The following is a 24,342-nucleotide window of genomic DNA, read 5'->3' as shown; positions in this document are numbered from 1 at the left end:
TCTCTTAAGATTTTGCTGCGTGTGCCATTGCTCCATGGAGCAGGACAAATGCCTGGCAGTCAGGCAGCTTGGCCTCTACCTCTGCTCCTGGCACAGTGTTCTGGACTTGAGGAGGGAGCTGAGAGCCCACGGTGTCTGGAGAGATGGTATGGAGAGATGACATTTTCACAAGGCTTTGATTTAGATGCTGGGGAGACACCCTGAGGGAAGAGAAGAGGAAGATCAGCATCCTGAGCTACATTTATCTCATCAGTGGAAGTCTGTATCTCAGGAATTAGAAGTAAATAAATGAGAAACATCAGTGCTCTCTGATAGCAGGGAAAAAATGAGAGCCCATGCTAGGGGAGACAGCTGCTCAATGTATTTATCTATTTCTATGAATTCTTTATTCTCTGCCATTTCACCACAGCTCATGTATTTTCAGGTACATCTGCTGATAGCTTCCCCTTCCCTTCCCCTTCTTTCAGTAATGGACTGTATATTTCCTTAGCCTTGTCATTCCTCTTGTCCTTAAAAGATGATTCCTTCATATGCTTTATAATCCTTCCTAATTATAGCTCATTTTGTGTCTTGGCCTGTCTGATGTTGTCTCTACTCACTCATTTTCCTTTTCCATCTTCTTCCTTAGCAAATGACCCAAATTTCTATTGTGTGTATGATTCTTTCATCTTGAAATTCAGTCACTGAAGAACTGGTGTCAGCCATTGAAGAGCTGGCCAGGCTGGTCTTTTAAGTTGGCTTGTTTGCTGGGGTGAAATGCATCTGAGCACACTCCATGCCTGGGTTTTGATCTTATGTAGGAAGCATTAATTTTCATTTCTGGATCTCTGATTTGTCCACCATGAAAATGGGACAAAGCACTTTTTCCACTTGTGACAGTATCTGGGCTACCTTTAACCTCTGCCCTGCCTGCACTGCCTGCTGCTGCTTTTCTTTTCAACTTTCATTTCACTTATGTATTCTGAAACTCTTTTGTTTCTTATGATTTCCTTTATCACCTGATACAGCTTGGTAAGCCTTGATGTAGCCATGCTCTGTCACCTCTCCCAGGCTCAGGTTTTGGTGAGTTCTTTTTACCATTCCTTCTGTCTCCTTGCCTCCCCTGCCATCCTTCCCTACAAACTTCCCCCCACCCTTTCTTGTGTGCCAATTTCCAGTTGCTTTTGTATACTCAACTTTAAAATATTCCATACTTTCCCTGCAATTATATTCTCAAGCTCCTTGTCCCAGCTGGCTTCCCCGTGCGTTCCGTTCTCTGCGCTGACCTCTTTGAAACAGCGAGCCTTCATGCTAGGGTAGCTTCTGTGTGGTCCTCTCTGTGCTGGCAATTCAGGCTGTGGGCACTGAGGCCATTTTATGTTCTCCATCCTGACAGAGAGGATGTAAGAACATACTTGGTTACACTGAACACTGTATACGTCGCTGAAATCACTTTTACTGTATGAGGTGAGGCAAGGGCGGAAACTGCAAACATTTCACATTTGCTCTATAAAATCCATAGCAGACAGCTTAAAAAAAGAAACCCACAACGGAACTTCATGTGACCTTGAGCTGGCTAAGGCTGCGCTGCCTTCCAAATGCAAGGTCACTACAGCTAACTGCTGAAACTGTTTTCAAATGCATCTTCAAGGCCTGTTCTTTATTGACGTTATAAACTCAATTAACTGTTTAGCTCCATTCTGTGCAAGGCTGGGGTGGACAGATGGTATTAGCTTGAACAATGCAAGTGTAGACAGGACATTGCCTGCCAGTAACATGGAACCCTCTGTTTTTAAGACAAGCAGAAAGCATGAAATCAATTTTTTTCATTTTCGGCATGGTATGTGAGCAATGTAATGTCCATCTATGCAACAGCTACTGCAGACAGCTAGAAACAGAGCTGTGGAAACCAAAGCTCCAGGTACAAAGAAAATGCAGTACTGGGCTATTCTGGTTTTCTATCCTAAAGTAGAAAAAAAACATTAAATTGTCCATGATTGTTACCCAGGCATTTTGCAGCAGCTAAGTGTAGCAAATTCAGGTCTCTGCTGCTGTGTCAATGCATCACTTTTGTTTAACAGGACAAGCTGGCATCTCCAGCCTTCTTTGGAACAGAGCAAACTGCACTGCACAATGATTTTTGATTTGCTTTAAGGCTTGTAAATACATTTATGACTATTTGGCTTCTGGAAGCCTTTCAAGTAGCATCCCACATGTCTTGGCTTCATAAATGGGCCAGCCTGGCTTAGTACATGGCTGCACTCCCCTGCTCCGCAGTTACTTAGATCACACGCAACTTTATAAAAAAAAGGCAAGTGAGCCAGGTAGTGGTGCCAGGTATCTAAGAGAGATGCTCCTCCTTTCCTTCAGATTTGGGACTTGACAGTCTTTTTGGATGGCTGCTGGTTCAGTTCCACTTGGAAATGAATTTTTAATGTCTAGACATCTGCAAAACATCATCTTTTTTTAAGGGAAAAGCAAGGAAAAGGAGAAAAGCCCAGAACTGGTCCCACTGCTGAGATATGGCAAAATGCAACAAAAGTGCCCAAGGACAAAAAAGCTGAACAGAACCTCTCCTATGGTTTCTTGGAAAGCAATTATTCACATTTCTGCAAGAGATAACACCAGAGAATGTGGAAGCAGTACACTAGGTCATCCCAAAAAATAAACCCGTTTTTGCAGTCTCCTGTTATTTTGCAGGGCAGTTTATACTAACGTGCAGGGGTCACAGCAGAGTGTGCAAGGCAAAGATAAAGTTCTCTCCATGCATAAACACTGTGAGGCCAAAAGTGTCACTCACCCTGTGACCGCACATGGTAATGCAGTTGTCCCCTGAGAGGGCCCAAGAAACCTACAAATAAATAATGATAAAGAGCTACTGCTCGCTCCCAGCAATTAAGCATGAAGACAGACATACAAGGAATGTTTTTTAGTGTATTTTAAAAGATGTGGGATAGAGCATATCCTTGGAAAGAGACTCGGTGCAGGCATACCAAAGGACATGGAAGAGCATCTTTGGCCACAGAAGTCATACACCGCACGCTGGGTCCACCCTGCTAACACCCTGCTACAAGTCCTCCCCCCAGCACTGACGCCCACTCGTAGAAGACAGGAAAAAAGAGCACTTCCAGCACATCAGCTAGAGGGTTTGGGGGGCACTCCCCATTTATATAAGGGGAGTGAAAACAATTCCTTGTCAACTTTTGCGGCATTTTGTTGTTGTTTTCATGTTTTCCCCTGCATGAAAAATGTCCAGTGCTTATGACCCTTTTCCAAATTAGCAAGCTAATAACTGAAAATGCTATAATGGCTCTGTAAAGATTGATTACAGATGAATACAGTGGAATAAAATCAGGGAGACCCATTTCTATTTCATACTGAATTGGCGTTCAGCCCAGGCTACTTGGCATCATTTCAGGTTTGACCCATGTGTGTTGCCTACGAGCCCTTCACGGCACTGAGGCCATGCTGATGGGATGCTGTTTCCCCCTGTAGCTGTTCAGTGGCTCACAGGGTCACCCTGTTTGCAGATAACACAAGTTGCCCCCACCAGAGCACAGCAGGCTCTGTGTAGGGCAGAGCTCCTGGGCTGTCCCAGCAGCCACCCCACACCAGCTCATCATGCACTGAGGCAGTGGAGAGGGATCCTACAGAGGTTACATCTTGATGCCATAGGACAGAAAGATGGGTAAGAAGCTCAGAAACCACAGCACATCTCCAACTACTTGCCATGTGACAAAACTGGATCTGCTATTGGATTTTAAACAGAAGAAGCTTTTTCACACAACACAAACGGTGCGATGGACTGCCACAGGGTGTGGTGGGAGTCAGCAGGTTCGAGAAAAGGGGTTAGGGAAGCTTCACGGAGAAGTGCTGCAAAAGCTGTAACAAAGGTCTAAGTGCTTAGGAAGTTTATAGCCTGCTGCTTACCGGGTGCTGAGAGGGCTCTGCATGGACTGGACCCCTGGTACACCTTTCCCAAGCAGCCTCCACCAGGCTGTGACCCAGGAGATGGGGCTGGGGGCGTCTCATCTAGTACAGGAGCATGTATTAGTTGACCGCAGGCAAGGTAGAGCCTTGAGTAGCACTGGTAAAGTGTGCTGCTGACTGAAGCCCGTTATCCCAGCTCTGTATCGGCAAGAATCAGTTGCTCTGCTGAAGGCAGCAGCTGTCCTACGCTTCTGAAGAGAGCAGAAAGCTCCTGCTGGCATTCTCTGTAATTGAGTGCTCCTACCACTCTGTTGGCACCAACACAAAAATTACAGCATGTGCGCTGAGGTCTCCTAAGGTAAAAGGCATTCTCAGGTAAAAGCTTAGCCATGCTGGATCAGAAAAATCTTTTGCATAACTCAAGGACATGTATGCAGAGATAATGCTGACAGTAACTGCCCAGGACTGCACCCAGAGCTACTCTAATTTTTGCTCTAACTCTTACTGACCATGACCTGACCAAGTCATGTAACCTGTTATGTCCAAAGCACTGAAATACATTGCAGCAATTTTGTAAGGCTGAGTATGTAATACCACACGCTATAACTACACATATTGTAAAGTACAAGTAGCACCAAACCTGACCAAATGTGTTATTTCTTGCATTTTAGGAATATGGACCTGGCCCACAGGAGGGTGCTGCTCACCGGCACACAGCACATCATCGTCATCACACTGCTTATTACTTGTTATTATTCATGAGACAAACTGCAGCCTGGCTGCACAGAGCACTGAAGCCAGAATGAGGTGAAAGCCTGCTGCTGGCCACGTATCGTCAGTCAATGCCCTCGTTTATGTTGGCAGAAAACCTCCATGCGTGCCTACATGTGTACCACAGACAGTGCGGGAGAACAGTGCCCACAGCTGTGCACACACTGTGCTTTACAACAGGGACTGAGCACAACTGTCAGGAGAAACAGGGACTGGGGACTCACTGCTCAAATACGTGTGGCTCTTCTTCTTAAAATTTATAGCTGCAGCACCTTCTAAGGTATCAAGCATATGTCCAACAACAGAAAAAACTTAAATATCATCTTTTAATGGCGATAAAGAAATCCAAAGATTTTACCATATTTGATAGAAAATTCTTGTGCTAACAAATCTTCTATAATGACAATAAGGCACATTAGCATTTAAAAATTACAATTGATACAGATCTAACAGACGGAGACAGTTTAAAGGAGAGTCAACAACATGCAGAGGCTATATCCCATAGCTGATGGTAGGACACAAGAAGATGACTGACAAAACACAACTTTCATCACAAATGTTTGGTCGATGAGCACAGCACTCAATGGGGAGCTGATGAAAACACACCTCTCCCCACGCTGGGCACAAGGCAAGGTCCGTGTCAGCAAACACCCATCCAGCACGGACTGATGCCACAGAGCCAGACGGCTCTCCCAGCAGCACCCTGGATTCCACCACTGAACCGGGGGAAATGTTATACCTTATTTTTACTGAACAGCTAAGTCACAGTAAAAAGTAAGGCTACGTCTTACACATACTATACAACTTTTCCACATTTTATTCAAATAAACTATTTTGTAAACTGGTTAGATCAGCCGACCAATGCGATCTATTCCATTCCTGAGGTCCTTTTTCGTGATTCTCCAACTTGAAAAAGCTACTCCAGGCAAAATTTGCCTTTTTGTTTATTCTGCAAAACATTATGTCACAAATACCTAAAATTACTCTGAATTCAAAATAATTCAAAAATCATACCCCAGAACATACCAAGGTACCAGAGAAGATGGTCAGGGACTCAAGAGACTGATGAGCTCAAAGCATCATGTGCTTTCCAGAAAAAGTGAGGCTTTATCTCTCCTTAACCATGCTTCAGTTGCATTTCAAATATACATAAAATTTACTTCCTTAACTCAAAAAGTGGACATAAAAAACTTGGACCCAGGTGCAGCAAAATGTTTCACTTCCTATCTTCTTGTGGAGTCCTGAGATCATCTGGGAGCTGGACTAAGTGCTTTCAGAGTTGGAGAGAGCTGGAATTCAAATATTTTTGGCAGTAAGTTTACTCAATGGACATTTGATTCTCCATACAGTGTTGAAATATTTTGTGTATTTGCACATTAGAGAACAGCAATATGCCTTATCTTATATAATCTCTAGAAAATAAAATAGAAAGGTACTAATTATACTATGAACTAAACACATATATATTAAATATTTGCCATTTTACCTAACCAGAGGCCTCACTTTTAGCATTGTAATGATCTCAAAAGAAAAAGCAAGACTCAGAATTATTTCCACTTCAGGTGGAATTTGACTGAAATAGTAAAGATCAGGTAGTTTTTCACATGAGCAGCTGATCCTACAAAGGCTTACAAACATGATAACCAAGTGCAAGTAATTCTTGGGACTTAACAAGGTCATTCACAGTGCCAAGTCTGCACTAAAGACATTGCTCCTTTTATCTATGCCAGCATAGTGGAAGTGCAAAGCCCTTCTAGTGTGGACAGTTAACATCAATGTTGAAGTCTCACAACAGTATCCTACACTGAGACTCAGCAAAGCAAAATAAGCTACATATACAAAGCACCTTGTATGGCATGAGCAGCAACTAATTGCTGTCTGCGTCACAGCTTCATTAGCCTAGCCATGTCAGTAAAAAAAATGTTAAAAATGTAAATCACCTCAATCATTTAATCACCTTTCCAAAGCATGTGAAAAAAAAAAAAACCCACAACAGAAGATAATGTCCTGATACAAACTATTTGCCCGAAGAGTTTCACCCTCAACTCAAAGGGTGTCCTCTTGTTCCAGTTTCTGTGTCTTCTTCTAGACCAGCAGTCTCCTGCAGCCCAGCCATGCTCCTCACTGTGCTGGGAGCAGGGAGGTTAAGGTCAGCGCTGAGTCTGGGTGAGCCCTGTGCCCGCCTGTGTGCCAGCCTGCAGGGCCAGCATGGGTGTTCCTGCATCATTTCTGGAGTGGAGTGATGTGACTTCAACCTGCTTAAAAGCTCTTCGTACCGGCAGCACTGGTGATGGTAGCAGGCAGCTAAGCATGATGGGGAACAGCGAGTTACAAAGCCCTTGGGTGAAAGGTCCAGGGAACTGGACCCAAGGAAATGTGCAGTGTTGCTGGTCTTCTCAAGAGAGGTCTGGCCACAGAAAGACTGGACCCGACCCCACCATGTAAGACCTATATCTAGGACCTGGCACAGGCACAGTTCACTCCGACCTCAGCACAAGGCTGTGGGGGGCAGCTGGGTATCGACCAGCTTAAAACCCTGGTGAGGCAGCCAGGATGCTTTCCTGCCTGCAATACCTCACCTCTGCACTTCAGACCCATCAGCAGAGGATTTTAATGTCTCTTGGCACAAGCCAGCAGAAGTGAGTGGAGAGGAAGGAATGGCTGTGTGTTTTCCTAAAAGAGAGCACCTTTCCATTCATCGCTGCAGGCCGATGGGGAAGGAGCGCAGCAGTCACGGAAGCTCTGTTGCCCTGGCTGAGAGCGCCATGTGCAAACTTACATCGAAATTAGATAAAAATAAATAAGCATGAAAACAGAAATCCCTTATATATGTAGTTCGGGACTGAGCAGGAACTCATTATGGAGGAAGGCACGTGGCTGTGTAACACAGGGTCGCAGCAGCCCCATATTAAAGACACCTCCAGGTTGATCTGTCGTTCCTGAGCTGCTACTCCTGCAGCTACACAAACGCTCACACAGCCCCACACCAGGCTAAGGCTCCAGCGGTGCTCCCCCACCAGCTGCCCACAGCCCCAGCACCCAGAAGACTGGTGGGGGTTTGGGGTTGTTTCACATTCTCTGTTCAGGAGCTTTAGTCTTACCAAAGAGCTGGCATGAAAACCGAGTAGCAGGTCACACATAATAGCAACATAGACAAAGGCAATGATTCTTCTATTTACAGTCAATCATATGCAATGCCTTACAGCAAAACACAGAAAGAAGTAGCAAGAAGGTGGAGGTGGGGTTTGCAGTGAATTAGAGAGGAGCGGATGGAGCTGCAATGGCTCACAAGGAAAACAGGATCACTAAATCGCCAAGACTAAGGTTGGCAAATAAATCCAAAAATAAGCACCATGTGCCCCACTGCAGTACCTTTCCCTGTTTTATGGAGTGGACTGAAAATCGGTTCTGTGTCAAAACATTCACACAAGTGAAATATTTATTAGTGCAACTGCCACTTAGGAGGAACTGACACTACTATCTATAGCCACAAGAAACATAAAAAAAGAACCTGACATTTAGCAGGAGACTACTAAAGACATTTCCAGGAGTATTTAGTATAGCTGAAACTGTGAGTGTTAATTTCCATAATGCTGTGTTGTTGTCATTAATGAATGTGCTAATGATCTCTTAGTTCTTCATTTAGACTGATAATTGCTGATTAGCACGTTTGGGAATGGAGATCAACTGATTTACACCATCTTCCAGTCTGGCCTGGGATTCTGAAGGTTGCACCTGGGATGAACATTCCTGTTCCAGACAGATGCATAAACCCAAAACCAATCGTTCTGAGATTCCCTCTTCCTACAGATTACAAATTAAGCTGTGAGGCAGGGATAAGAAAAGGCATAGAAGGCAGTCAGTATGGCAGATTTCCCCTTATGAAATCTGATACACATTTTTCACTGTTCATTTAAAACAGCAGAAGGCAGAAAAGCCCTTTCCAGGAGTATCACAAAAGCATAACTGGATATACATAGCTGCTGGATCCATCATACAGCAGAAAAAGGTGTGTATATATATGTACACACACACATATATATATGAAATTCCTTTATAAAACAAATTATTTAGGGCAACAGTTTTCAATCAATGGTCCCCAATTCCTAAAGGTGAAACTGGATTACTTCTAAGGAGTCCATAAACATATTCAAGCAAAACATGCTTCTTGCCAGTTACATTAAATCAAATTCACATCTCTGTTAAAAAATTATTCTAGGCCTAAAAGGAAAATGACTGAAAACCTACTGTTTTAAGAAATTCCAGCCTTGATAAACTCTAATCTTCAGTTAATTCCTAAGGACTCTACTATAGTGAACTGGAAAATAGCACATATTTCTGTTCCCTTTTAATCAGGGCTGTGTGCATTAATATAGACTTATTAGTACTATGACCTCTGGATGTTATCTTAAATAAGAACATTAAAAGTTGCTCTTTTGGTTGGCTGGCTGCTTTTGCTGTTGCATTTTAATACGATTTCTTGTGTTTTGCTTGAAATGGAATTTGGAGGCTGTGTTGTCAGTCATGGCTGCACAAACAGCACTGAGGCCAAATACAATGTGCTCTAGTAGCTAAACATAATTCACTTCAGTGTATCTTTTAGCTGTAATCTAAATTAATTACTTGAAAATAAATTTATGGCTGTTTTATTGTGCTTTTATGTAAACAAATACCCAGGAGCGACAAATATGCATCCTCCTAGCTGTGGAAAGCGTGCACTTCTTGGAAGTAACACTGCCGTTCCTCTCTTCCTGGCACAGGTAGAGATGGATTTGAAAAAACATCTTTTAATAAATAATTACTGTTTTCCCCTTCTCAGTTCGAATTTGGCTACACAAACCTATGCATGGTTGCAGGTCAAAAAATCTCCACCTAGGCAGCATGGAAATGGTACGGGAGAGAGGAACTGTGAATGTGAAGAGGAAAGAATCACACAGAGCAATTTCTACTCCACTTCTATATCACGCATGGCTGATCCGCCTTAGAGGGGGTCTCCTGGCCAGCTGCTGACTCCTCCTCTCCCTCTCAGCTGCCCATGCCTAGGGGCAAAGGGCTGAGAACAAGTAGCTGTGGGTAGGCAGGAACATCTGCAGTAACAACGTACACTGCTTATTGTTTGCTGTGCTGTAATTTTTCATCAGGGCTTTGAGACCAAGGCACTGCTTCTAGCGCTGTTTTGCTCTCTTGAAAAATATTAAAATCAGTGTTTAAAAATGGTATCAATGCTTTTGTTCAAAGTTCTAGAGATGCTTTCTGGTAATGTGAACAAACTGTGCTGAAAAGGGACTCCTGCAGGCCATGGCACTGCCATCAGATGAATGCGTGTGCGTAGGTCTGCACTGCTCCTTGGCACCAGCCAGCCCGTCAGTGGGCAGGCACAAACCCCTCCAGCGACAAGGCAGGCACAAACCCCTCTGGTGACAAGCCTTCCCAAGCTGGCACCCAGCTGCGGGAGCTGCCGCGGGTGTGCCAGCTCTCTCGACACCAACCCAGGGGCTCTGAATAGGAACTCAACACAAAACAGGTATGGTGAGGAATTAAAACATCATTTCCATCCTGCACTCACTCCCTACGTAGGCGTTAACCCCACTCACTGCTTTTATACATCTTAGGCTAATCCACTGTGGTAATACCAATTCAGTAATTATAATTATCCAAACTGTGTAAGGGATTCTTAGCCCAGAATAAAAAAATTCACACAGAGGTTACTGCAGAAATGAAAAACTCAGCAGTACCTATCTGGAATTCATCTCCTTGTATAAACACACCTTAAGGCTGAGAAAGAACAATACTTGTGTTTTTTGAATACTGCAGAAGCTTTAGCATTTTCTCTCTGATACTTGGAGACTTGTCACCTTAACAAAACCAGTTCTAGAACACATAATGCACAGATCTCAGTTATGTGCTCCTCTTCAATATATGCTACAGCCACCCCGCACATTCACCAGTATTTGTATATGCTGCTATGATGTCCTAAAAGATGTAGTAAGTTCAGTTAACATAAATAGGTTGCCAGGTCCTGGGACTCATCTTTCTGCTAGGTAGTACTTCTCTTGAGGTCCCAGCTCCTAGAGTGAACTGATACGTGACATTTCAGCTTTCATAGAAAGAAGAGAATAGTTACTGGTCCTAGCACAGAAAAAGAAAATAAAACAATCCTAAACTCAAAATATATTTCTATTTAAAAAACATTTCATGATTCAGATTGCATTTTATTCAACTCCTGACATTATTTTTGAACAATTAAGGATGAGAATATTGTCTGTATACCTTTTCCCTTTTAAAAGCTATTAAGAACCTGCAATTCACACTGTAAACTCCTCTGGGAGAACCCACCAACTTCCATGTATATATGCTATGTATAACTGGTACTCAGTAAAAACTGTTAATCTCTCAATTCTGCCTTCATAATTGTATTCTATTGGTGTAAGAAAAGGGAACCTCTTCCTACCCAGTGCTTGTATTTTAGCATGAAGAACAGGCACTCTTCACTATTCTGCATAATTTAAAATCGAAGTACAGAGCTTTATTTACACCAACATGGTAAAATAACATTCAGCAAAGAATTTTTCTGGCTCCTTTCCTACCGGCTGTATTTCTTGTTCTGTCCACCCCATTACATAAAGTCCATGACAGAGCCTGCATAAAGGGTCTATGGTCAATAAAACCTGCATTCACACATGAAGTCTGTGTGACGTGGACAAATTTGGACAGATGTTGGATAATCTATTTGTCCCTTTTCATTTTGGTGTCTATGATTCTGTCTGCCTGGCATATATAACTGGATATAAGGGACTGTTTTCTGTTGAAACTCAAGAATTAGAGATTTTCCCTATCTGATGTCCACAATTCTAAAGAGCTCCTAAATATTAGGAAAACAAATGAGTGACCATAAACATGAATCAGACTTCTAAACAGTCACCTCTGAATAAAAGTCATTCCAAAAAAATTCAAGCTAGAGAGGCAAACCTTCCTGGCACGTAAAGGCCCATGTAGAAATGCCCCCATTGCCTGGCTGCACCAAGCTCTCAGGGGACAATGACAAGGTGATAGGTGGTTAGAAGCTATTCATTAAGACCTTTTCATGCATGTTTAGATTTTCTTTATCTATCTGTCTCAAATTCAGGGAGGTTACAGAATCAACAACCAATCACTCTACAGTAAAGACCAGAGCAAACAGTCCCTGTCAGTCATTCCTTAGAAAATATAAGGGTGCAGGGATATGGAAAAGCAATGCCAGAACAAGGGACAAGAAATGAGTTGCCTCTTATTATTTGGCTGGGCAGGATGCCTGGACTACTTCAAAATCCTGTCCCATTCATAAAGACAGGGCTGCAATAAAGACTTCAGTGCTGATGATCAAAACTCAGAGGGGAACTGAGACATGGAAAGTTCAAGAGAGAAGAGAAATGAGATGAACAACCACATGAAACCTCTTAGATTCACAGACTGGCCATAATCAAGTTAAGAATTGCCTCCATTCAGTAACACCTATTGAATCACTATACCCAGCTGGCAAATTTAAAGCATCGAAACAGACTGCACAGTAACCAGTGCATTAACAACAACCCTGCCTCTTTTTCTCTGAGTGCATAGACATACAGACCCACAGCCATTTTTTCCCAGGCTCTGTTCCAACTTGCTGCCTTTCCACAACTAGTTCTTAGAAGCGCTGGTCCCGCTGTGTCCCTGTGCACCCAATGCAAAGTCTACAGCCTGGTGCACACTGTGGAAGAGAAGGTGGTCCTCCCCCTCTTTAAAGAATTCTCCTCGAATCAGGGAACTCCTCACTGAAGGATTGCACTGGGCCAGTAGCACCTGGACATCTATCTCCCCGTAGTCCTTGCAGACCTCTTTGAGCGTGCGTATTCCTGCCGTGTCCAGAAACTGTACAGCACAACAGTCAATGACTATTGTGTGAAACCCCAGAGGTTCAGAGACAAAATCCATAGAGATGCTGGTCTGGTTGCCACCAGAATCCACCTCTTTCTCTCTAAGCATTCTTTTTTCTGCCTTTTTCTTTGCTGCCTTCACCCAGACTGGGTTGACCCCCGTTTGCTTATACAGGGTGGATTTAAAGCACTCTTTGTTGATGTAGTAGAGGGGTGCTTCGAAACGGAACACCATGATTCCTGGCTTGGTTTGCAAGTTCTTGTAAGCAGACAGGGATTCATATGTCTCAGATTCTGCCACCCAGCCAAGCAGCGGTGCCTCCGGTCTCTGAGTTCGGAAAATGACGCAGAGCATAGAGAAGCAAACACCAACCAAAAGACCAATCTCAGTACTGATGAGTGCTGAGGCTGCCATAGTAACTAGCCAGATCACTGTGTCCACTCTGCTCAAATGCCACATTTTTGGCAGGTCCTTGAACTTCCGCAGGGCTCCTCTGAGATTTACAATGGTTATGACAGCAAGGACGCATTTCTGAAGGGAATAAAATAAAGGTGCAATCACAAGGAGGACTAATAGGATTACCAAACTAGTCACCATGCCAGACATTTGTGTCTTACAGCCTGTGGACTCCTTGACAAGAGTCTTGGCAAGAGCTGCGCTTGTTGTGAAGCAATGGAAGAAAGAGGGAATGATGTTGCAGAAGCCAATGGCATACATTTCCTGGTTGGCCCTCACAGTGTAACCATGTTTCTTGGCAAACATCTCTGAGAGGGAAACAGTGATGGCAAAGCCAATAATAGCTATGGGGATAGCATCCAACGCCACATTAGGAATCAGGCTCCAGTCTGGAGGGTGGGGTGGCAGAAACCCAGTGGGGATGTGTCCAGCAACACTCGAGTCATAAGTCTCTCTCAGCTTCCCAAAATGAGATGCCAGAGTAGCTGCCACAATCACAACTAGTTCAACTGGTATTGGAGCCTTGAGCCTGGATTTGAAATGTTCATTAAGCTCTTTGGTTGGGATAAGTACAAGAAAGCACAAGAAGCTGGTGATGAGATCACAGATGTTGGTCTTGTGTATGTTTCTGAAGATGTTTATCCATGTGGCTATGAGGGAGCCGATGCCACTGCTCCGTGGAATGTCTAGGCCCAGGAGATACTTGGCTTGTGAGGTTAGGATGGTGAAGGAGGCACCTGTGACAAATCCACTCAGCAAGGAATCGGAGAGGTACACTGAGACAAAGCCCACTTGAAAGAAACCCATGGCCACCTGGAAGGAATCAACCACACATAACAGATTAGGACACAATCTTGCAGATGTCATCACTGTGGAGCTCTGGAGGGAGGTGGGATAAAATAAAACCCACTGTGTACAGCCCTGGAGGACAAGGAATGGTCTGAGCATGGAGAAAACAGCTTCCAGCATTCAGCTGCTCCTGGTGCACCACACTTAAATGAAATGCATTTCTAACACTGAACAGGCTTTTTTGGGAATCTTCGTACTCTGAACCTGTGTTTTATTGTTTGCTCATTGGTTCAGTTGTAACTTCTAGTTATCCTAGCAGGAAAAAAGCAAGCCTGGGAAAAAAGCATTTGAAATACTGGCTACTTTTGCCGTATCTCTCCCAAATTCTTATAATCTCTGTGAACTTTGCAGGGATCCAAAACTTTTTTTGGTTGTATTTGTCTGTCTTAACCTGCAATAAAAATACAGCTTATGGCATAACAACTGTCCTTTGCACTGCATAAAGTTTGGTGCATTTGACTCAGAACGTATGAGAGCTACAATCTCTTGTGATGCAGATTATATAGAGATAAATTTTTAAAGTGCCTTGTCATTCATTTTTATTAATGCTAGTTGAATGGACAAATCCTCGGTGCTCTCTCACGGGAATCACTGGTTTTATGGATACCTATTCTACATATGAGTCTTCACACCTGGTAAATGTCCCTTCCTCCCCACCAACCTTCACACCCAGTGGAGCATGGACCTTCTCACAGCAGTTTGCTAGAAACCTTTTAATACCCTGCGCTGGCCAGCAGGGATGTCTACACTGTTATGCGAAGACTGTAGGCCAGAACTTACAGGTATTAAACTTTAAGTAGTGTCAGTCTGATATATCCTATTAGGTAGTTAAGACAAAATAAAGATGGCTAGGATCACGGCTGGGAACTTCGAGAGAACTGCAAAGCATTACTGAAGAGAATGCAGGTTTGGGACCTGGACTGACTAGACACTGGCTCAGAGCCAAGCTCTAAAAAAGGCTTCCTCAGAGCCTTGGTAATTAAGTTAATTCAAGGTTTTTCTAACTGTAAAACAGCAATAATTTTCTTACCTAGTTATGCTGTAAGCAACTGGTGTGAGCAGGCTTATTTTTTGCTATTTGATTGTAAAGTTCCTGATACAAAGAATATATGATTTTGGTTGGAGCTTCCAATAAAATATATTTGAGGGTGTGAAAACCTATTGGTTAGCAGGCAGAGACAGTAAGTAGAATATGCTTAACATTCAGAGGGAATTAAGATAATCTGACTTCTTCACATAAAGAAACTTAATTGTACTTGTATTTGCAAAGAATATTAAGCACAATTCACAACTCCAAAACTGCACCCATCCTACAGTGATGAAACACAAAATTCAGTGTACCTCGAGAGTCCCAGAATACTTCTGAAATTACTCAACACTAACTTGTAGTACAAGAAAAAGTCCCAGGTTGTGTCTAAAACCAGTATTTTAGAGTATCACAGGTATGAATGTGAACTCACAAACTGAAATACCACAGCTCTGCAGTACCATTAAAACTAAATCCATTCTGGTTAATGCATGACACTCTAAAAACAAAGATATCTGCTTTAATTTCAGCAAGCAGTGAATTCTAGTAAGTAGAGATGGAATGGTAAAATACTGTTGAGTAATATATTTTAATACAATAATAATTAAAAGTTTTATTTCCAATATATTTTATCATCTCAGTAGTATCCTTTTCACGCAGTGGCATTGTTTGAGCTTGGAATGGGGAAACAGCAAAGTGACAAACAAAAAGAAACTGGAGATACTTTTATTGTCCAGACTATTTTTTGATAAAAGAAAAGGCAAATGACTGAAGTCTGAAATTAAAAGCTGACACACCATATTCTGGCCCAATGAAATGGAGGCCTAAGCTATAAGCCAGGAAAAAAAACCCAAACAACAGAAATCTTCAGGCCACAGTGAGGAAGGTGGTGAGCAGACCGTGTGAGAGCAGCAGGTGGTTATGAGTGGGTCCTTACAGTCCCCAACAGAGAGCAATGCAAGCACAAAATGCTATTAAAAAAAAGGAGAGGACACAGAGGAGTTTCTTGCACCACAGTAACTGGAGATTTCCAGTCCTTCCAGTGTCCACTCCCCTGGGTGCAGATTGAGGACACGTGCAAGCCCAGCAGGCTGTTCATGTGGACAGTCACCTAACAAAGAATTGAAACTATTTCCACAGAATACCTGTTTGTCCACCTCCTCTTACCTGATAAACTCCAGCTATGAAGGTCATGGTGGCTGCCACTGTAATTGCATAGCAGCTTTTATCACAGAGCAGCTTCTGCGATGTCTGATTCACAGCCGAAATGGTGGTGTTTACAGACGCTGCTGTATCTGTGAGGACACTGAGTGCAGCTGGCTCTAAGTCATAGCCAGCTCTCTGTATTTCACGATCCACCACTTGTCCCACCATCAGGCAAATCACACCGAAGATGCCAACTGAGATGTGGCGGGAGGTTCCAAATATGAAATAAATAATGCTAGCAAAAAAGGATGTGTAAAGGCCATAAATAGGCTCCTGTCCAGCCAAGAGAGAATAGGCAATTGACTGTGGGACTAGCAAGACCCCCACAATCACACCAGACATAATGTCTCCCAGTAGGTACTCTCTTAGTTTGTATTTAGGAAGCCACTGCAAAACAGGAAAGAAACTGAAAACATAGTCTTTAATTCTGGCTGGAGTGCAGCTGCAAGTTTTCTTTGCTTGCTTAACCACCAGAGCCTTCATGCTCCTCTTCTTCTCTTGGGGTTCCAAGAACATTCTGTGATGGAAACTGCGTTTAACGTCGTCTCCTTCTGGCATTTCAGTCACTGAACGGATGTTGTTGAATTCTGCCATTGCTGCCATCTCAAGGACTCCTTAAAAACATGGAGGACCATTTGCATTAAACCATAAATGACTGTGCTATGTAAGACTTTATAATAGAGTGAATACAGTATTTATGAAAAGCAAGGGCTAAAAGTCTTAGTTCAGCCCAGAGAAAGCAATTTCCAAGCAAATTTGGAAAGACCCTCCCCATTATATCCCTATTAAGCAAGGAATCACCTTCCCTAGGAGGGAAGCTGATACTGTGTAGAATAAACCTTGTGCTGGCAATGTTGTGAAATGGAAAAGAATGCAGCAGCACTGTCCCTCTGGGAGGCTTCCTTGATAAAATCGCTATCTGCAACCTGTTCCATCGTGCAAAGATAAGACATGGGTTTTATTGTAGTCCAACAGTCACTTCAATTCAGTTGCTGAAAATTAACTACAATGAGTATATTTCTAGCATTGGTCTATATCTCATTTAGATTTTTTTTTTAAATGCAGTGATTACACCTGCCAAATATTATAAAGATTTGTTACCTAGGAAGATGCAATCTTTACACAGTGGCTTTATTTCAGCCAATGACACACTGCAAAGAATGCTTTTCACACTTTTTAAAAGCTGATTTTAAAGTAAATTACATCTGACCAAAACAATCCACACAAGCGGAAAACATATTAATGGGCACAGTGGAAGGTAGGCGGAACACTTCTGCTAGAATATGTGCTCTAGTACAAGCTGCCTACAATCAGTAAACCAAGGTGATTATATCAAAGGACACTTAATACTGAAAACATATTGCGTGAATGTGAAAGAGCAAAGTCTTGACAAGACAAGCCCTAACGAAACTTGATGATACCAACAGTGATTGCCAGTATTCATACGGCACTCCTGGCTTCCAGAAAACATCCAGAATCTTCCAGAAAACTCTCTTTCAGCCATGATACCTGCTACTACTAGTATGTTGAAGCTGATACATTTCAGCCAGAAACCCATTCACCTGGTGCTACAGTGGAGTCAAGGCCAGAGGCAGTAGCAGAACCCTGAAAAGTCTAACTCCCAGGCTTCCCTTTCAAACACTGCCTTGCAGTCCCGGAGTCGTAATAACAACATACCCCTTATGGGCTAATTACACCCTCTCTGTGCAATGCAAACATCAACCAAACTAATGTTCTATGCAATGTTTATGACTGAATTAATTACCAAATCAGTATTGGTGCTAGCAGTGCTGAGGATGCCACTGAAGAGTCCGTCTCAAAATTTGTTCACTTAATCATAATTTCACAAGTAGCTATAAAACATTCACTCTACTAATCACTTCACCACACGTCTCTCAAAAACATGTAAGGGGAGAAGTGAGAGAGGTGAGTTTAAGTGTGGTGCTCAAACCACCCATTTCTCCCACAGTCAGCCCATTACAAGGCACTGATCCTACAGCTATGCAGAGAGCAAACGCCTTCTCTTAGACCTCGGGCTGGCTGGCTGGAGCGTACGATTTCCATTCTTCCTTTCCAGACCTGATGCTCTCATACGGAGGCATCCAAAATACCGTGCATCAGCCCTATGTAACGGTTTACACAGAGTCATGCCTCCAGCAGTCCACTAGCTCACAGAGATGAACAACCTTCGGTTCTTCCGGCTGGAAAGACAATACTAACCCAAGTGCTTAAGCTTAAGCAAATGATCCTAACCATATCAAAGGAACCCACACTAGAGTAGAAGCAGCTACAGTACTTAACATTTAGACTGGCTTCTCTTTCAAGATAAAAATATTCTGAGATTTCTAGAGCCACCTTCTAATTAGAAAGCAATTCAACCCGAATAATCCAACTCTTCTACCTTACACCACAGCATACTTCTCCCTAGAGCTACCAAGCTACAGCATGTGGAGGGCTATCAAAGTCAGCACACAGGACAGATGCCGATGGAGAGCCAACAGGGAATACCAGAGGCAGAGGTTCGCATTTTATCTTCTGCTCCATGCTGGGACTCCCAAAAGGTGTTTTCATTCACTACAGACACAGAGACAGCGAGCATCTCTGGTGGTTAAGTTCCTGCACCCTTTCAAATAACCAAACACAGCTCACTCTTTGCTCGCCTGCCACTGGACTGCCGCTGAAAAGGAGCCGTGTTTCAAACAGACACCTCCCTGGCTCCAAAACTGTGAACATCACACTGGCATGAGCAGAGATGGATTTTCTGTGTAAGAGAGGGGCTGTATGCCTTCCTGTTACAGTATCATGACCTATACAACTCATGCTCTGGCTGGGGCAGACTGAACAGCATTGCCAGGTCTCATGCTGTGTGCAAGACACTTTATTAATACCTACCTCTCGTTCTCCACAACTACCAGGTATTTCCAGCAACGCATCAATGCTTTTCTCCAGCTCCTGCCCTGTTCCATACCCCCATACCTCCAACTCTATGCCCAATTCATCTGAACCACTCATGGGGTCTGCAGGGTGGGCTGCAAACCAGAAAGATGAAGATAGCTCTAAGCACAACTGGGCAGAACGTGCCTCTTTGTGGCTGCTGCTCTGAGCACAGGCAGAGAAGCTGCTTACGGAAAGTCACGCTCAAAAAAAAAGGGAAAAATTAAGCTTTAATGCACTGCTGGGTTAGGTGAGATCTAAGTGGAAAATTCCATAGTTTGAACTCAAGTCCTATTTCTGGTATTTATGTCCTTCTTTTGGTCCTGGCCCTTATAACTTGGAGAACTGAGAGTCCTGCATTCAAAGATGAGTCCGCCCAGAACTCTAATATATACACATTTTTAGGACTAAATTTTCAAATGTATTTATTTTTCTCTATATTCGCTCCTGTTAGACAAGCCAATCACCTAGTACAATAGAAGGTAAGAGAAGAAACCTTCAGTTTTGCCTACCTGCATTCTTGATTATTACAAACTTCTATCCTACATCTTCCTAGCGATGCAGAATTACTGCATCACATAGCTGTACACACCTTATAACGATGAACTTCCCTTGGCTAATGCCTTCCAGATCAGTATCTTTAATGTGTTTTAGAATAATTATAGGCTCAGAAGAGCCATATGAAGAATCAGGATCTTTACAATGAGGAAACTTGTACTGCAAGAAGTGACATACCCAAGATCACATAGTGATCATGCTTGGAGAAGAACCCATCCCTACCTTCCAGATATCTAATCTCACCCACCCATACAATATTGCAAAGTCCACTCAGGGGTTATTCATAGCGCCTACAAAAAAAAAGCAAATATTACACAGTGAGAATGCAGTGAATATGGCATAGAAAAGCATGTGTCTGCAGTACTCTGCATAAACACATTCTGTAGTTGTATTTGCTCAAGCAGGTTTATTCATTTCACAAGCAGAGTTACAAATCAAAAAGCTTTCCACCCAAAGCTCAGCAAATCAATACTGTAAAAGCTGAGGGAAAACTTCACCTCAGACTACTTTTTATGCATAGCAAATTACTTGAATGAGTTTGTTTTCTGAGATTTTAGTAATGAAGATCCTTCTGATTCCCCTCTCCCTCATCCAGGACTTGTAGACAGCTCAAACCTGGGAGTTTTTAACATGCCAGGGAACTCCAACACAAAACCCAGATAGTTCAGTTCAGTTCTGCACAGAGCCACAGAACATCTCACAGTAGATGATTTTTTGGTCATGTCTAGACAGTAAAGAAATGTTCTAAGTAAAAATCTTTTTGGCTACTAAACTCTAAGCATATACTGGATCTTTGTGTTGACCTGCATGACAGCTTTCTCTACGTGGCATGAAAAGAGCCTTTCATCACACAGCCACTGCCTCTCGCGATGTCAGGACACTAGGAAATGACACAATTTCCAATACCCGTTTCACCCTTTTCTGCCTGAAAGCATTGCTCTGTATTATTTTTGTAACTGTTTACCCCAAGCTTGCCTAGTAAAAATGGATTTTGTCTTTAAAAAAAAGAAAAGAAAACACCCTTTGGTTCAGAATACTGAAGGATATTCTGTATATTTAACTTGGAAAAGGAGCTACTGTGCTTTTTATTTTGAAAGCTGCTATTTACATACAACTAATTTGTATGCCTAGAATTCACTTTTATCAGCTCCTTTTGGCCTGAGTAAGATCTTCAGGGGGTGTCCAACTGCAACAAAGCTTTACTTAAGATACAAAGAAAAAGACTACAACACAGAATTAAGGAAATTTCCAAGTGACTGCTATAAAATAAAGATACAGGGAGGTACTGCATTCTTGAGATCTGATGACTTTTGCAGACTATTTCTGGATCCCATCTGGGCTTTTCTTTCTGATCCTATGACATGGCAGAGGTGAGCTGGCATCTGCCCAGCGTCTGTCTTTGGGGAAACACTACCTGCAGCACAGGGCCTTGCTGGCTCGGACTTCATTTCTCTGTTGCAGATCACAGCCACCTTGACAGTAAGAGAATAATGGATTGCAAAGCTCACTCACCTGCTGAAAAAACGTACTACAAGCTTAAACTTAAGATGTGAGCATTTAAGAGTAAAAAGCGTTCTTTCTATAACACTGATCTCAGTTTTCCAGTTTATTTTTCTACATTTCATGTGCATGGAGCCGTCACTGTATGTGATTGCTACCCACCCGCATGCACTCACTTGCCAGACACGAGAAGTTGCATGGACTTAAAAACTAATGCATAAACACATAATCTAAAGAGACATGAACAATTTTTGAAGAGATATAAAGAAGAAGCAGGTGAATCAGAAATCCAAATGAACTGAACCAGAGTTGGGATACCTCAGAGTCCTTGCAAAATCTCACCCTAAGAGTACAAAAGGAAAGCGTATCACATTTTGATAACTAAGTCTTTGTCCTTACTCTTGTTGGACAACAACCTTTTCCAAATAATCTTTTAACTGTTGTGGAGCAACAAGGAAATTCAATATTGCCACGATAACACCGAGATAGGCACTAGACTAGCACTGCATGTACCTTGGAAGAAAATTCGTATTTTTCACAATGTCCTTAACATCCTCCAACAAAACATTCAACCTACAAACATTTATTTCTACAAGAGACCTAAAGTCATACAAACACTGAAGCCTTACTAGAAACCCTAAAATGGCACACCACATTTACCACGTTTAAGCAACACACTTGGGAACAGAGCTACCTATTGACTATTGTCAATATAATAATCACCAGCCATTAACTCAAGCGCGAAAATCTGCAAAGCCGGAAAATAAAACCTTGCTTGCGTGAAATACTCGATCTCCTACTTCCAATACCAGTTCTCCGGGGCAGCAGCAGTGCAGCCGCCTGCCAGCCTGGCTGGGGAAGGTCCCGTGGAAGTCGGCAGCCCCGCTCGCAGCCAGCCCTTCCAGGAAAGTGGGCTCCGCTCCGAGAAAGCAGCTGTACATCGGTGTGACGGCTACACTGCCCTGCCCTGTCCGAAGCAGATCCCTTCTGAAGATAGCCGGCCGCGGCCTCACACAGTACTCCAGCAGTTTCCATCTGAACCGGCTTTGTTACAGAGAGGTTGCCAAGTAGTATTTTCAGCAAGTCATTTCTACGTTAGGACCCTCCTCCCACATGTACCGTTAGCTAGCGAAGGCAGCACACCGAAGAGCTGTGTTCGGGCAGTGGAAGTGCTGCCCCAAAGGCACTGCCATGGGCAGCAGCTGCCAGCCCGTGCCACGCTGCGTGCCACGCTGCCTGCCTGCCCTCCTGCCTGCCAGCCCTCCTGCTCGCCCACCTGCCCTCCTGCCTGCCAGCCCTCCGGCCTGCCTGCCTGCCCTCCTGCCTGCCAGCCCTCCGGCCTGCCTGCCCTCCTGCCCGCCCGCCGCGGCCCCGCTGCCCGGAGGGGAGCCCCGGCGGCGGGCTGTGTGTGCAGGGCAGAGGGTTGTGCAGGAGACCCGGCCGGCTCTGAACAGAAAGCCACGCACAGGGTTGGCACTGGATAAGGGAGTACTTAAAACTTTGGGGTTTAAAAATTAAAATCTGCAAGAAAAGCATACAACAAGAAGAAATCCACGCACTTTCTGAAATTGCGGGGCTTTGCTGGGAGCCTGTATCACTTTGGAAGCCACTCAGCGTTGAGGCTTCCCGGAGAGCGACAGGGAAGTTGCAGCGCTGTTCACACAACGCTCAGTTCCATCCTTTCGAGCTCCACACCACTTCCTTCGCGCCCGGCTCCCCGCCGGGCAGACACCCCCACCCGGCAGCCAGCACCCCCCTCCTGCCCCCCGGCTTTCATTTTCCACTTTCCTCTCCTTACTCTGAGGCACCGTCTTGCGAGCAGCTCCATAAAGCTGGGCTGTGAGCAGGAGCCCCCCTCGGGCAGCCCAGCCGGGCCCACAGCCAGACCCCGCTGCCAACCTGCCCCCCGGCCCCCGCCCCGAGGCCCGCCCGTGTCCCCGCGCCGCCCCGCCGCCCTCCTTCGCCTCACAGCGCCGCTGAGGCGCCCACTCACCGCGGGGCCGCCGGCGGCTCCGGGCAAACCTCGGGCGGGCAGGCGGGACCCACCGACCGGCCGCAGCGGCTCCCGGCGGCTCAGCAGCGCCGGCCCGGCCCGGCCCCGCGCCTCGCCCCCGCCCGCCCTCCCGCGAGGGGGCCGGGAGCGGCGGGCAGCGGAGGGGAGGGCAGGGCCGCCCCCGCCGCGCCCCTCGCCGTGGCGCCGAGCCCGCCCGTCGCCGCCCGGGGAGGGCCGGGCCGCCCCAGAGGCCGCGGAGGGGGCCGGGGCCGAGGCCGGCACAGCGCGGCGGGCAAGGCCGGGCCTAGCGGGCCGCCCGCGGTAGCCCCCCGCCCTAAGACTTCAGTTTTTGCTTTCTAGTTATTTCCAAGTGTGCTCTGAATTAGGAGCGGCCTGAAAAAGCCTGGTGCAGAGTGTGGGTCACTAATTCTGCTCGTTACCCCAGCAAAACAACCACCCTGAAACGAAAAACAAACCAGGGGAAGTCTAATGAAGAATCCACGTTTCAGTTAATTAAGTCACACTCACGCTTTTAAGCTGAAAGATTAATTATGTGTTGGTAACTTGAGGTAAAGTGACCTTAAACTTTATGTGGCTGTCACAGATAGGGAAACTTAACAGTTACTTCCAACACACAAAATGGCCTCATTTTGCTTTGTGGTACCACTAGTATTCATAAAAAAAGGTCATTTAAAATCCCGCAGTGGTGTTTGCCCAGGTGTCCACATCTGTCTGGGAGGTACTTCCAACTCGGAAGGCCACAGGTTCTTTGACAATGTCGGTATTGAAATACGACATTTTTTTATCCCTGGTATATCTTTTTATATCTCTTGGGCTGGAGGTTCAAGGTCAGAGGGGCCATACCCAGCCTTTTCTTCGCCATTTGCACAGAAAAGCAGACATTGTCTGAAATCGAACATTGCCTAATACCTGCAGTTCAGGTGGAACCTCGAGCCACCCAAAAGCCCATCAATACACGGACAGAGAAAGTGGGATCAACTTCAAGCCTGCAGAATCCATGCTCATGTCTTTTGGTGTTAGGCAAATGCTATAAATCTTGCTCTAGAAATACAGAATATTTCCAATACTAAACATTTACCCTCTCCACCAGGGTTTAACTAGATGTCATGGTAACTAGAACAGGCAAGTTGCAAAGGAAATAAAGGAGCTCCCTCCCTTTCCTCTGGCTACCCACCATCAAAAGCATCAGTGGCTCTGAGTTCCCAATCCTCTTAGGGACTTCCAC

At 44.4% G+C, this 24,342-nt stretch overlaps 1 protein-coding gene across 4 annotated transcripts; it reads right to left on the bottom strand.

Annotated features, from left to right (window-relative positions):
- Positions 1-67: 67 nt before the first annotated feature.
- On the bottom strand, positions 68-23,246 carry SLC26A2 (solute carrier family 26 member 2). 4 transcript variants are annotated; one of them, XR_012625054.1, is made up of 4 exons: positions 23,097-23,221; positions 16,073-16,725; positions 12,287-13,842; positions 68-200 (listed from the first exon to the last, which is right to left on the bottom strand). XR_012625054.1 is itself a non-coding variant. In XM_074839165.1 (3 exons), exons 2-3 carry the CDS (start codon positions 16,712-16,714, stop codon positions 12,337-12,339), a joined length of 2,148 nt encoding a protein of 715 aa, XP_074695266.1. In that variant the 5' UTR covers positions 16,715-16,725; positions 23,097-23,246; the 3' UTR covers positions 4,988-12,336. The 4 variants fall into 4 exon arrangements, 3 of the variants coding, with proteins under 3 accessions (XP_074695266.1, XP_074695267.1, XP_074695265.1); XM_074839165.1 differs by lacking the exon at positions 68-200 and having other exon boundaries at positions 4,988-13,842; positions 23,097-23,246; XM_074839166.1 differs by lacking the exons at positions 68-200; positions 23,097-23,221 and adding an exon at positions 21,874-22,008 and having other exon boundaries at positions 4,988-13,842.
- Positions 23,247-24,342: the final 1,096 nt, after the last annotated feature.

The sequence above is a fragment of the Strix aluco genome, chromosome 13, assembly GCF_031877795.1.
Source record: "Strix aluco isolate bStrAlu1 chromosome 13, bStrAlu1.hap1, whole genome shotgun sequence".
In the NCBI taxonomy this organism is placed as follows: domain Eukaryota; kingdom Metazoa; phylum Chordata; class Aves; order Strigiformes; family Strigidae; genus Strix; species Strix aluco.
Note: the sequence above shows the minus strand (reverse complement) of the source record. Positions and strands in the feature narration are given on the sequence as shown.

What these genes read in the sequence shown, in the direction of transcription:
- SLC26A2 (XM_074839165.1), bottom strand. Translation starts at nt 16,714, where the DNA reads ATGGCAGCAATGGCAGAATTCAACAACATCCGTTCAGTGACTGAAATG. An exon ending in TCATAGCTGGAGTTTATCAG is followed by an intron (nt 13,843 to 16,072) that starts GTAAGAGGAGGT and finishes GATTCCTTCCAG; the next exon opens with GTGGCCATGGGTTTCTTTCA.